Source organism: Medicago truncatula, chromosome 4 (genome assembly GCF_003473485.1).
Source record: "Medicago truncatula cultivar Jemalong A17 chromosome 4, MtrunA17r5.0-ANR, whole genome shotgun sequence".
Taxonomy (NCBI): Eukaryota; Viridiplantae; Streptophyta; class Magnoliopsida; order Fabales; family Fabaceae; genus Medicago; species Medicago truncatula.
The window spans coordinates 407461-422933 of record NC_053045.1 but is presented as its reverse complement, the minus strand read 5'-3'; the positions used below and the strand labels follow the sequence as shown (position 1 = coordinate 422933).

The 15473-nt window shown below is 32.3% G+C and overlaps 1 protein-coding gene across 1 annotated transcript; it reads left to right on the top strand.

Moving 5' to 3' along the window:
- Window positions 1–13439: 13439 nt before the first annotated feature.
- On the top strand, window positions 13440–15012 carry LOC11420464 (mitogen-activated protein kinase kinase 4). Its single transcript, XM_024782424.2, has one exon. The coding sequence runs from the start codon at window positions 13669–13671 to the stop codon at window positions 14767–14769; it is 1101 nt and encodes a 366-aa protein (XP_024638192.1). The 5' UTR covers window positions 13440–13668; the 3' UTR covers window positions 14770–15012.
- Window positions 15013–15473: the final 461 nt, after the last annotated feature.

Genomic DNA, 15473 nt, shown 5'->3' with positions numbered 1-15473 from the left:
GTTCTTAAGCCAATATAGTTCTAACATTTCTCATGCAAAGTTGATTGTATTTATTAATTTGGCAAAATGACTTATAATTTGAGAAGAAAAGAGTACTATTTTTATCTTCTTTACTTTTCCAATTCTTCTAATTTATTTTCTTCATATCATTCATAAGGAATAATTTTGCAAAATCTTTCATAAGTTATCTTTTCCTTAAAGTTAACTATATTTTTTAATTTGTGAGATATTGCCAAAATAACTTAAAATTTAGGACGAAGGTAGTAAATGACAAGGTACCGTACAACTTTCTTTTAAGTAAATAGGAAAATAAATTAATAAAATGTCCGCATACGTTAAAATAACACTACCTACGTCCATAATATTTATCATTCTAACCAAAAAAAGTAATCTATTCCATTTTACAATATTAATAAAACACTAATATTTATTTTTCTATTATGCTTTTTACCATTTATTACTCTATATATTTTTTCAATTCTTTTAACTTCTTTCTCATAAAATTAATGATAGATATTCTACAAAGTGACTCATAATTTCTATTTTCTCTTATTTTATTTTTTTTGAAAAGGCCAAAACAAAGATATATTAAAAAACAAAATCAAACCATTTCAACACAAGATGCACGAAAGAAGATCGACAAAGTAGCAGAGAATATCACACAACAGTAAACATGATTCAACGTTCATAATTGGCACTCAAAATTTAATCAAACATATTTTGACTTAAACCATCAATATGATTGAAGCTTCACCCTTTCATAAAGAGCCTGCAAAGTTTCCTCCTTCCTCTGAAAAATATGTCTGTTAATTTTTGTGAACTTATAAAACTGACCTATAATTTGAGATGGAGAGAGTATATGAATTTTTTAGTGGAAAATAAAATATGAATTTTTAAAATTAACAATCACGTCATTAAAATTTCAATGTGTGTTAATTTAGTTTCTCCAACAGCTTTATCTTTAAACATAATATGTTAACCCATGCGTGCTCTGTGTAGGTTCAAATGGATTGCACTGGATAGGTGTTTGTTTTGCGTTTTGTTTAAATACCTTAGAGTTTTTGCTAATTTTTTTGTACCACACTTGTTGACTTGTATATTCCCGATAGGGTATGGGTATGATTGTGTGGTTATACATTGGGTCAGGTTCTTCGCCACTAATCTTTGTATTCGTTTTTTATACATTGGCTTAGGCCCTAAATTCTATAAAATAAAATAAAAAACAGTTTTTTTTTTAAGTTTATCTATTTGAGTAAAAAAAATATATGTTATGATGTTTATATTATCCAAAGAATCCGTCGATGACCAACACTCTTTAACGACGGTACGAAAGAATAAGGAATATTATTGTCTTCATCATCTTTTTTCCATAAAGAACAAATGTGAACGATATTGAAGTATGTTAAATTGATATTTATTAACATAGAACAAATATATCCATAAAATTGCAATTTCTGGATTAAGGTAGATTCTTAATAAACTTTATCCTAAGAGGCTAACATAATATGTTTAATGATCCAGAGAGGGTAATCATTGTGCGGATTTTATTGCGAAGTTATGAGCTACAACTGATGTTGATTTAACTGTCTACTCATCTCCTCCTAAAGATCTACTGTCGCTGCTTTTGACAGATGAGATGGGAACTTTATTCCTTAGGAACTAGCTGTTTCTGTTCTTTTCCTATTTTCCTTTCTCTTTTTGTTTCTTTTTTATCCTTGTAACAAAAAAAAATATGTTTAATGATCATGTGATGATGATCTATAAAGATCAATCTCACTTAAATAAACTTATGTGGTACATTAATTTATAGAGGAAATTACACTAACCTCCCCTAAGATCTCTTTAAATAACACTTCCCTCATTAATTTAAAATGTACATTAACCTCCCCTAAATTATCATCAAATACACAAACACTTCCCTCATTCATTAACACCTTTAGTTTTTCCGTTAAATCACAAAAATGCATGAACTTTCTTCCCTAAACAAATGACACATACCCTGAACTTTCTTCCCTTGGTCATGTCTGGTTATCTTCTCTTAATAGCTTCTAAGTAAATTTACATTTTGCTTTAGATTTGCCACTTTAGTTATATGTTTTTGTCTGACCAATACTATCGTACTTTCCACCTAGGTCTATCTTCATTTTTTTCCCTTCAAGATTATTCATTTGTGACTTTAACTAAAAAAACAACCCATTTTTGTTCAATAAGTACAAAAATCAAATTTCAATAACTAATTCTGCTGCTGCTTCAATTTTCTATGACTAATGCTACTATACCAAATTACTTGTGAGGAGATACATAAATTTATGGTCAAATGTAACAATTTAAAAACAGTGAACAACCAATATTACACGTATGAGCATTAGAAAGATGAGAACAACTGAATGCCTATATAAGAACGATGTGATGAACAATGGAAACGACGACGATAACTATTAAAACAATGAGGTTTCTCCTCTAACAGCAACTTGACGGAAATTAACAGTAGGGGAGGTTGGTGATAATTGGAAAAATAGAGAGGAGGTTTGTTACATTTAGATAAAACTGAGGGGAGGTCTTTGTATTTTTTCCTAATTTATAGGATGGTTTGTGGCAAAGGCCCTATTATAATCTTGACAATTTTTATTTAAAAAAAAAAATTGAAAAACAAGTTCCAACACAATTTATACTTAGAGACAACAAAGTTGTTAAATATACTAATAATGATTTAAACATGACTTTTACTTACAGATGAATAGATATTTATCTATGGATAATATAGCAGGGTGGAGCCATCTCTCTCTCTCTTCTCGTTTCTTTCTCTCTCTCTTCTCTCTTTCTCAAACCCTAGTTGTCACCCTTTTCTTCTTTTTGGAGGGGTGATTTAGGGTCAATTTTGACCCAAAAATCACCCCTCCGAATTGTTTTTCCTTCTATCCTAATTCAATAAGTGATTTCACATCTTTTCTGCTTTCTTTCGTTTGTTTCTATGATTTCGTCGTCTCTGAACGACTCTGTTTGTTTTGATTTCCCGCCTTTGTGTGATGTGTTTTTTATTTCCCGTCTTAGTGCGGTGTTTATTTGATTCAGGTTGAAAGATTAACTTTGAGCAAGTGTAGATCCGATCAATGACAATGACTTTAGCGTCGTCAACGTTGCAGAACCGGAGACATGAGTATTCCGGAGACATGAATATAGTCATATTAGTCATATTTGTAGGCATATGTACTTTCCCGTTTTATGCTATTAACATGGATGTTGTGAGTTTGTTCACAGATTCACCCTTTTTGTTTTTAACGAATTTGGATTTGTATTGTATCGATGTACTTTATCAATTTGAATGAATGAATATCGTTTATTTTTGTTAAAAAAAAAAACTATGGATAATATATAATTGACAGTAAAATTATTAGTCTTTTGGACTTTCACCTGCAGGAAAATGAGATTTAGTGAACGATTTTATTCGAAGATACGAGTTTTTTTTCTTTCAAATTTTGTTGCAATTGTACATGACCCGCCTTGTTAATTTTTTTTGGCTTATTTGATCCAACGGTCCCTCAAATAATTTCAAATTTTCATTTTGGTCCCACAATTAATAAAAAGTATCTTTTGGTCCCTCACTTTTTTCTCCGTTTGCCAAATAAATCCCGGACTGTTAACTTTAATTCTAAATGTTTATAGTGGACCAACCTTAAAAGTGGTCCATCGTAGACCTTATTAATTTTAACCAATCAATCTATTTATCATAATAGGACCGTTAGATTTATCATAAAAAAACAGCACGTGTAATTATCGATTTACCCCTTTCTTCTTCATATCCAAAACTGAACTTCCATTTTCATCTTCTTCTTCTTCTTCCCAATCCAAAACCCAGAACTTCCATCTTTCTTCTTCTTCCTAATCCAAAACCCAACTTCAATTTCTTCTTCTCACGGACATTATTCACATCAACAGTTCAACCACATTTTCATTACTTCAAACAAACCCTAACAAATCCAAAAAACCAACAAAATCCTAAATTAACACAAACCCATAACAAAATTCATACACAACGTTTTCTGAATTAATACACACGAATTCTTCTCCTTTGATTTCGTTCTCGCTCTCTGATCACAAACTACACCACAAGAACAACTGTTTCTCTCCGGCGCCGAAGAAACAAACTCTGTCCAATTCTCTTCTGAAAAATCCTTTTCCTTCTTCATTACCTGATTCCTCTGTTATAAGGGATCGCTGCTCATGTAATTTCGACTTAGATCTCCCAGTTCAGCAACTTGTTCAGAACGCGAAATTAGCGAAATCAATTTTACGGTTTTATGGTTTTCGGCGGCGTTGAAAGTGCAGAATGTTACGGTGGTTACAACGACGATGGATAGGACTAAAAACGGAGAATATACAATCAGCAAAGGCATGAATTTTTATGGGGTTTTATGCTGAAAAGAAATTAATTTGTTTAAGCTTTCATTTGTTTATGTTTTCTTCATGTTGAAAATGGATTTGATTGAATAAATTTGTTATGGATTTTTTGTTGTTGAGTTTGGATGAATGTGATGAAGTAGCAGTTGTATTCATTAAGGGAAGGAAGGATAGAGGTACCAATTTCATGTATTTGAGTTATGCAAAGGTGACGAGGCAACGTTTTGGTTTACTGGATGAAAAGGTAGAAGATGAAGAAGAAGAGAAAAAAAATTAGGTGTTGGAGGCATTCGGTAAGATAAAATAGACCTCTCTAATCCATTGGTTATCTTTTAAAAAAAAATGAAACGGTTTAAGTTAATGAGATCTGTAACGCCCTAATTATTTATTTAATTATTTTATTATGTGGGGTATATATATATATATAATTATATATGAGGTTTGGTGATTTATGTGGAGTATATGCATATATTTATATATATGTGATTTTTGAGTGTTTTATGTGGTGTATTATTTTATTATATAGTTTATTTAATAATAATTAGAATAAGTATGAAATAATAATTATTTTGGCGTTTGGGGAATTAATTGGAGTTAGTAGAAATTATGAGGAGTTAAGTGTAAATAGAAGAGAGTTACATTAAGTGGGAAGTTAATACAGAGAAGTTAGAAAAACAGTTTCACGTAGAACCAGTTTTGGGAGGAAGCAAGAGAGAACCAAGGAAGAACCTAGAGTTGATTATTGCTGTGCATTTCTTTCTGCAATTCTAAGGTAAGGGTGAGGTTTACTTCAAGAGTGTAGTTATTAAATTCTGATTTCGTATTTAACAGGTTTTGATGAGGAATTGGGAATTTGGGGTTTTATGATAGAATGATGATTTTGAAGTTGTAAGCATGTTTTTGATGTTAGAATTGGGTTCTGGTTGCATAGAACCCTTAATTATGTATCTGTAAACTGATTTGGGGAGTGATTGGAAGAAAAATGGGATTTTTGGGTAAAACCAGTTTTCTGCCCGTACAGAAGTTCATCGCTCGCCTCGCGAGTAGCTGTGCTCGCCATGGCGAGTGAGCAACTTCATAGATCGCCTCGCGAGCAGTCCAACTCGCCATGGCGAGTAGCCCATGATAAAACTTGATTTTTGAAAAGTTGTTATAAGACGTTTTGGGGATGGTTTAAAGTACCTAGATGATTTTAATGATGAATGGTGAAAGTTTTAGGTTAAAAAGATGAGTAGGGAACTTAGAATTTGGATTTGAGTGAGAAAATGGCATTTTTCCCGAGAGTACCTGATTTTCACTCGCCTCGAGTTCGCCTTGAACTCGCCATGGCGAGCTAGTGTTTTTGTGAACTCGCCATGGCGAGCAGATGTGCTCGCGAGGCGAGTTGCACAGTTTCTGAGTGTTGACTTGCTTGCATGATTAGTAGTGGTTGGTGTTGTTGTATTTGAGCATGGTTGTATATAATTACACATTATTTTGGTTGATTGGATTGCTGGATTGATGAATACTGATGATGATTTTAAATGTATGTTAATTATTGAATCATACATATTATTAAAGTGGAGTCACATGGAGTTGCATTGCATGGTCAGTTGTATGTAGATATACACAAGTAGGTCCATTGCATATGCATAAAACAGCGGTGAGGGCTTCGGTCCTGGAGTACTAGTTGCTCAACAGCGGTGAGGGCTTCGGTCCTGGAGTACTAGTTGCTCAACAGCGGTGAGGGCTTCGGTCCTGATGAATGCTTTAACCATTCAAAAGCGGTGAGGGCTTCGGTCCTGTTTGGTACCACATGCATATTGCATTTCATTAAGAAGTCTAAGATGGTGTCTTAGCAGTGGTCATGTCATTTGCATGAGTCTTGGTTGTTGATTTTCAGTTATTTTCTGATGGATGATGTTGGTGTTGAATATGCATTTATATATATATTCATTGTGATCATGGTGTATTGTTGATGTTGTTGTTGCTTGTGACTTATACATATATTTGTTTACAAGATAAAGTGTTGTTGATTAGGGTGTTAGATTCAATTGATGATTTTAATATCTATATTTATTGTTGTGAATCTCACCCCTTCTGCTTGAAAATGTTGCCCTTCCTATGGGTAACTTGCAGGTGATCCTGAGTAGTAGGTGGTGGCTCAAAGTCGTGTTTAGGGCTCTGATACGTGGGATGGGATTTATCATTTTTATTATTGTTGCTTTTCCTTTCCATGTATCAAATTTTGGAACTTATGGTGTGGAGCCTTTTGTTGTCTTTGAACTATGATGTTGAATTATGTTAAGGCCTTTAATGCCTTAGACTATTGTTGGATGTTCATGAGGTTATGGATTTTGAAAACTATTCCGCTGCTATGTTTTCATAAATAATAAGTTGCTTGATTAAATAGTTTTATTTTCTATTTAAGAAATTTTGAAATGACGTGTAGCATGCCCGTTGTGGAACTACTCTGATGTATATTTGCTATTTAATTGCTTTTGGGTAACGGGGTGTTACAAGATCTATGGTGGACCACAGACATTTGAGGTTAAACTTAACAGTCAGGATTTATTTGGCAAACGGAGGAAGAAATGAGGGACCAAAATATACGTTTTATTAATTGTGGGACCAAAATGAAAACTTGAAATTATTTAGGGGACCAATGAATCAAATAAGCCATTTTTTTTAGGAACCGCCTTGTTAAATGTTAATTGATACATTTGATGTTAATTCTAAAGATGATACCTCAAAATCAAATAAATTTCTACTTTATAATTTCTTTATACAATTTAATTTTTTTGTACATTGATGTAGAAATTATTATCGATAAAAGTTAATTTATACGATCCTTTATTATTTGATAGATGTCCAGTCTAATAATATCGACAATTTGATCAATAATTTATTATTTTTATCCTAATAAAAAATGAATGTTCTTATGCATTTGTAATTTTTTAAATAATTTTAATTGTTATACACAATTTGAGAATTAATGTTCCTTTTTCTAAATCTTACTCTACTATTGACAGTGTGGTTGCCCTTGAGCTCCTTAGAGGTCCTCATCATAATCGCTAAGGCACGTCAACGCTACATGTAACCCCATCATAAGGATTCTTCTACCACAACCCACTGAGAAACAAAATTCTTACGTGAGCTCATTGAAATAAGAAAAATGATATTTGTACATCAATTTGTAATTATTTTTTGATAATTTTATCTCTCATATTCATATTAAGTTTTTATTCTCTTTATCATTTTCTTTTCTATTAATTTTGACCAATCAAAATAGAGAAAAACAAAGTTGTCAAAGCAGTTGTTCACAAAAAATTGTACAAATATCATTACTCTTCAAATAATAGGCATCATAGCATCAACATAAAAATCTAAGACATTAAATTAATGGTGTGTGTTCACATGGGAAAGGTTAATCCTTTCCCACCATGGAAAAGTTGGATTCAGTGATTAGATTAAGTGAAGAACATATTCTTAACATGTTCTCTCAACACTAGATTTTTCTTCACACTATCTTCCAACAATTTAAAAATTCTAAAAATTAATTTTCAGAAATTAAAAAATCGAAAAAATATAAAAAAAAATTCAGATAACTTTCTTTTAAAATTCTGTAATTCATTTATTAAATGTTAGAATTTTGTTTTTGAAAAAATAAAATTTTGGAAACTAAGATAAGTTTTTATTTTTCTAAAAAGAATATATTTTTTAATTTCATAATAAAATAAGATATTCAGAAAAATAAAATAAAAATCCTAAAAAAAATATTTTGAAATTGAAGTTTTTTATTTTTCTAAGAAAATAAAATTTTGGAAAATAAGATTTTTGAAATAATTTTTGAAAATATTTTGAAATAAAATTCTGGAATTTTTTTTTTCATTTTTTCAAAAAAAAAATTCTAACATTCAATAAATGAATTATAGAATTTAAAATAAAAATATCTGAATTTTTTTCGATTTTTTTAATTTCTAAAAATTAAATTTCAGAATTTTTAAATTATTGGAAGATAGTGTGAAGAAAAATCTAGTGTTGAGAGAGCATGTTAAAAATATGTTTTTCACTTAATCTAATCATTGAATCCAACTTTCCCATGGTGGGAAAGGATTAACCTTTCCCATGTGAAATGCCACCTAAATTAATATCTAGTTTATTTATTGATGTTACACTATGTAGAAATCACCATTGGTAAAAAAAAAAAAGTTATATAAAAATATCGATACAATGAAATGTCAAAATAGTCTTTTAAAATCTCAATCCAATACACCCCCTAAAGTGATTAATCTCCCAAAAAAAAATTATCCCAACAAAATTGACTTATTTCACTTTTCAATACAATATTAATTACTTTTTCATAATTATAACGTTAAGAATAATGTTAATCATTGTCCTTGGGGCATTGGTTAAAGTACTAAAATAAATAAATTTGCATGGAAAATGGGTGCAATTATTGCGAAGAAAAAATGTAAAGACTTATATTTTCAAGACAAAGTTTCTTTTAATGGAATCATTAATCATTGCCCTTAGGGAACTTGTTACCATTATCACTACTAATTTAATATTTCCTCCGTCCCAAATTGTATGACGTTTTGGGCATTTCACACGTATTAAGAAATGTAATTAATTTTGTGTGGGAAAGAGATATTATGAGTTGTTTTACAAAATTGTCCTTAATAAATGATATGGGAAAGATAAATGAATGACTTGGAAGTAGAGAATGCAATAAATAGTGAAGGATATAATAGGAAAAGTAACACTAATGATTCATTGGTATTGTAAAGCGACATACAATTTGAGACAATTTTTTTTCCAAAGTGACATACAATTTGGGACGGAGGAAGTATATTCTATTTTATGTTTATGATAATGAGAAGTACTACATCAATAATTAACAAGACACTTAAAATCATTTTTCTCTCTCTTTCACTCATAATTTTAAAAACCGGACTGGTCGTCGACTCGGTAAGGTCACTGGGTTACTGAGTCGTTGGTTAAACCACTGGATCAATGGTTGAACTGCATGACTAAACCAGATTAAAGCAGATAACTCGATTTATAACTCGGTTTATATAAAAATATGTACTTATATTAAACTTAGTTGGATTAGATTAATCTGGATCACTCGATCACAAAAAACAAAAATAAAAACTCATAAAACCTACCGATTGTCAAAACTCATCAAAATTAACCATTATACATGCATTTCATACTTACAAAAATTAATATCATATTTAAATGAATATTTGAAATTTATTATAATTTTAATAAATATATTTAGAGAGAAACAACAACATTAAAAACTATATGTATTTTCATTATAAATATAATAAATTAGAAATATTAACAATAATACTATAATAGAGTTAAAAATGAAGTCTCCTAAAGTACCTAAAAACTGACCAGCATTAGCGCAGGAAAAAAAAAAAAAAGACATAGTGTTTGCTTTAATGGTTGAATGTTTAAAATATATTAATAAGAAGTAGAATTGATCACAAATAACCATGTGGTGCAAGGGTTAAAGGAACTGCCTTGGCTCAGTCAAAGTTACGTTGACTCGGCCGGTTTACTCAAACTGTCGGGTCATCGGTTTTTACCAAGTTTGTCCGGTTCCTGTAACACCCCGTTTTTTCAATATACAAATTTCTTAAACATTTAACAGAGTAAAAACCATAAACGGGATATCACATAGAAACGTAATCCAAAAACAGTTAAATAATAATTTAACTTTCACATAATATCTTAACATAGCAGCGGAATATTAGTTCAGAAATCATAAATCAGTTTGGCACGTAGGCCCCATCAAAACAATTCATATCGTAATCCATAACATGATAAAAATAACATATTAATCACCTAAGAGAATGAAGCATGTATAACATTAAACCCTATCCCGTTACGTATCAGAGCGACCTAGACGACACATAGAAGGCAAGGCCACTCACGATGGCAACTGCACGCTAAGCGCGATCACCTGCAAGTTACCCATACGAAGGGCAACATTTTCAAGCAGAGGGGGTGAGATTTCATAACAAAATAACATTAATCAATGTAATTGCGAATCATAAATTAACATCATAATCATTTCTTTAACAACATTGCATAATTGCTAAACAGTTATCACGTAATCATATATCCAATTATCATGAACAACATAACATAATTGATAAACACTTATCACGTAATCACATATTCAATCATTATCAACAAGGCATCTTAATCATGACAATGTGACAATGCTCTTAGACTCCTTATATGCATGTGGTACCAATCGTCATCATAAGTATTAATATACTTTAATCGTGCGGAGGACAAAGCTCCTATAAAACATGCGGAGGACAAAGCTCCTAATAAACGTGGTGAGGACTAAGCTCAATGATATGCTATGCATGGACTCTTAACAACAAAACACCGTAATCAACATATCAACATGCATCCAATAATTTGGAGCTAAACTTCATCATATACCATATGCACTTAGTTAAATAACGGAAGCAGCATAAACAAGTCACATAACAAGATGATATCATTATATCAATAGCAAATCATTTGCATCATAATTAACTTTCATATCTTACATGATTGTACAATACATTAATCATGCTCAATTAACGACAACATGTCTTAAAGGCTTTACAGATTGCATTAAACGTCATCATTAGGTTTCATTACCAATTAGGGGTTCACTCTTGATCAACACGTGCGACACATATCGCACAAACACTCAAGCATCTACATTCTGGTTGTGCTCGGGAGGCGAGTACCACTCATCTCCCAAACTAGTGTTGTTCTGGGTTCAATCTGATCCTACATTCATTCCTAATCAATACTAGGTATGTTCAGGCACTCAAAGACACTCAAGGTCCAACTAAAAAGTCGAAAACACAAAATCTAACATGCTATTTGCCTAAGCTCGCGAGGCGAGGAAGGGTTGTTCGCCGTGGCGAGCGATACCAGAATCACTCGCGAGGCGAAGGGAAAGGGCTCGCGTGGCGAGCTATGAAGTTCATCACTCGCGAGGCGAGGATCATAGCTCGCTGTGGCGAGCGATGAATGTCGCTACGGCCAGGTTTCCTAAAATCACAAAAATTCGTCGATCCACATGGTTCTAAGCTTGTTTTTGATTCCAAAGTTCGTCCTAAACATTATCTAAGGTCTAGGAACACTTTCTACATCAATTAAACCAATTCTCACCGTTTGATCATCAATTCTAAGGTTTTGACCTAGTTTTCGTTTTCTCCAATTAATCCTAATTCTTGCTAATTATTCATCAGAATTACAACAACTAATATTACTGAGTTATTAGTCTCACCCTTACCTTAAATTTGCAGAAAATCGCAGCCCTCTTGGTCTCTTGCTCCTCTCTAAGCTTTTTCTCCCTTTTTCCAAAAGTTTTCACGTACAATCAGTTTTTCTAAAAATTAGGTCTTCCCTATTTATATATTTTCTTAATTACTTATCTTATCTCACTTTCTCCCCTAAAACTATCTAAAATATCAAAACAACCCTCAACTAAATATTTTATATTATTTTCAAATCTTTATTTTATTTAACAATAAAATAATTCTCATATCCTTATCAAATCTTCCAAAACTCATAACTTATCACGTCATCGATCAAATCATTCAAATCATCGTAAATCATCAAAACATATCAAAATCATGCATATATTATATAATTTTAATATAATCACCTAAACTCGATTAAATAAACGATTAAACGAAAGTGGGCGTTACAGTTCCCACCGGTTTGAAAACATAACTGATCCAATAAGCAGCTCGAACCGATTTCTTACTGATTCACGGTCGAACCTATCCGACTGGCCGGTCCAAGCCGGGTTTTACAACTATGTTTTCACTTATATATATTTTTTCTTAATATGCGTGAAATGAGCAAAAAAAACTCACTTATATGAGACAAAGGGAGTATGGTGTTTATAATATTCATCTGGTCCTTCACAGGGGAATGATATGCAAATCGTCTTTGCCATTTTTTACGCGTAAATATTAGTTAGTGCTAGGTATAAGGAAATATGTTAAATGAGCATATAACATTTAACATGTATGAATCTTACTTAAATATTACATTATCGAAAACTTACGTGACACATTTTTTTTTTGCCAATATTACGTTAATCGATGTATTTGATGTCAACTTTAAATAACCGACAACCATTTGTTTACAACGAAAAAGGTTGAAACACACATTTAAATCAAAACTACAAATCGAAGCTTCTTACAAATCACATCATTAAGCATCGAGCCGCCAAATTGGATATTACGTTACACATTAATCCATACATTTGATGTCAACTTTAAACAACCGTTTTGTTTACAACGAAAAAGGTTGAAACACATTTAAACCAAAACGACAAATTGAAGCTTCTCACAAATCACATCTTTAAGAATCGAGCCATGCTACGTGAACGGGTAGCCAAATATACTATAAAAATGATACCTCAAAATTGAAAACATTAAATAATTTTTTACTTTATAAATTCTTTATACAATTTAATTTTTAATAATATAACATTAATGTAGAAATTAATATAGATAAAATTAATCAATAATTTTTTTTAATTGACACCATTATAATTTAGGGGATTCTTTAATTTTTTATCCTATCTAAAAAAAGGTGTTCTTATCGATTTGTAAAATTTAGAAACAATTTTTGTTATATTTTCACAATAAGAACTAATTTTCCTTTTCTTAATCTTTCTCTAATATAGAGTATAGACATTTGTGAAGTGATTTTGATCCAATGATCCAATCCAACCATGTACATGAATAGAATAGATGTAAGCCTACACATGAGAAAGAGTGCCGGAATCTGATTGGTCCACGTTCCGCACGGGCCCTGGTGGCGCGTGGACCCCATCTCTTTTAAATCTGGATTCCCTCTTTTGATAGCAACCTCTCACTTCCACCTCTCTAGCTCAGAGGCTCAGCTCTAAATAATTAATTACTTACTTTTTCATTTTACATTTTCATTTTCATTTTCATTTTCTATTTATTTTCTTTTCTCTTCTCTATCAAATAACCTTACCTTCACCTCTTTTCATTTTTTTTCTCTAATCACAAAACAATTTTCTCTTTCGCTTCTCATACACTTCCCGGAACCTTCTCTTCTCTTCTCTTCTCTTCTATTCACTCCTCACCATGCTTTCTTTTCTTCCTATCATAGTTATTTATTATTATTAATTTTTAATCAATCAATCAATCAATCAATCTAAACTCCATATACTTTTATTTAATTTATTTCATATTTTCTTTCATTTGAAATGAGATGAGGCCGATTCAGCTTCCACCACCAACCTCCACCGGTTCAGCCACCGCTTCCGGTTCACCAAACAACAACAACAGCCGCCCTCAACGCCGCCGCAGAGATCACCTAACTCTACCGCTTCCTCAGCGTGACACTAACCTCGCTGTTCCACTTCCGCTGCCACCATCTGGTGGCAGCGGTGGTGGAGGAAACGGAAGCGGTAGCGGAAGCGGAGGAGCAAGTCAACAGCTAGTGATTCCGTTTTCCGAGCTAGAAAGATTGAACCGGATCGGAAGTGGAAGTGGAGGAACGGTTTACAAAGTAGTTCACAGAATCAACGGTCGTGCTTATGCTTTGAAGGTGATATACGGACATCACGAGGAATCAGTTCGTCGTCAGATCCATCGTGAAATCCAGATCTTGCGTGATGTTGATGATGTTAACGTCGTCAAGTGTCATGAGATGTACGATCACAACGCTGAGATTCAGGTTTTGCTTGAATACATGGACGGTGGATCTCTCGAAGGGAAACATATTCCGCAGGAAAATCAACTTGCTGACGTGGCACGTCAGATCCTCCGTGGACTCGCGTATCTCCACCGTCGTCACATCGTTCATCGTGATATCAAACCGTCGAATCTCTTGATAAATTCACGGAAACAGGTGAAGATTGCTGATTTTGGTGTAGGAAGAATTCTGAATCAAACGATGGATCCGTGTAATTCATCGGTAGGAACAATTGCTTACATGTCACCGGAGAGGATAAACACCGATATCAACGATGGACAATATGATGCATACGCAGGTGATATATGGAGTTTAGGTGTGAGTATATTGGAGTTTTATATGGGAAGGTTTCCATTTGCGGTTGGTAGACAAGGTGATTGGGCGAGTTTGATGTGTGCAATTTGTATGTCACAACCACCAGAAGCTCCAACGACTGCTTCACCGGAGTTCAGGGATTTCGTTTCTAGGTGTTTGCAGAGAGATCCGTCGAGGAGATGGACTGCTTCGAGGTTGCTTTCACATCCTTTTCTTGTGAGAAATGGTTCTAATCATAATCAGAGTCCTCCAAATATGCATCAGTTACTTCCTCCACCACCAAGATCACAATCTTCTTAGTTCGTCAATGTAATTTTTGTTGTTTTTTTTACTTTTAATTATTTTTATTACTATTTTCAAAAGATGTTGAAGAAGAACTGAATTGGTAGCATCAGATGCTGATTGAAGATTGCTGATTTCAATCACTATTACATGAATCTAGAACTTTTATTTTTGGTTATCTCTATTATTATAAATGTTATTATGAATGAATGTAACAAAATGTAATCCAATGCTTATGCTTCCTTTATTTGCTTAAAATTATCATGTGAGTGTTCTTTTACTTATTTTGTTTTTATCTTTTTATGCTAAACTAAATGATTGTGCATGAATGGTTGATTTTTGTTGTTAGTGCTAATGGAAAAACGGTATTTGAATTTGGTTTATATCTATCTATATAGTTAGATTGAGTTATGGTAATGGTATAGTGATTTCTTGTTGTGGAGCATTTATAACATAGGTTCTTTTTCACTTTAATTGGTAAAATAGGGAATCTAATCTATATGTAATATATGATGATGATGTTATGCCTTGTTGTTGAGTTGGGGATAGTTGTTTTTGGGGTCCCCATTTTGGTTCATTCATTCAGAAGGATGCTGTTTTTTTGTTGACACATTTTGTATTTTTTTTCTTTCTTTTTTGCTCTAACTTGTCTTTCTCAATTTACATTAGAGGTAACCTTTCTATGCTCTTCAAATGGATACTAATTGCTGAAAGAAAAGAGC

Coding starts and splice junctions, on each gene's coding strand:
- LOC11420464 (XM_024782424.2), top strand. CDS start 13,669: ATGAGGCCGATTCAGCTTCCACCACCAACCTCCACCGGTTCAGCCACC.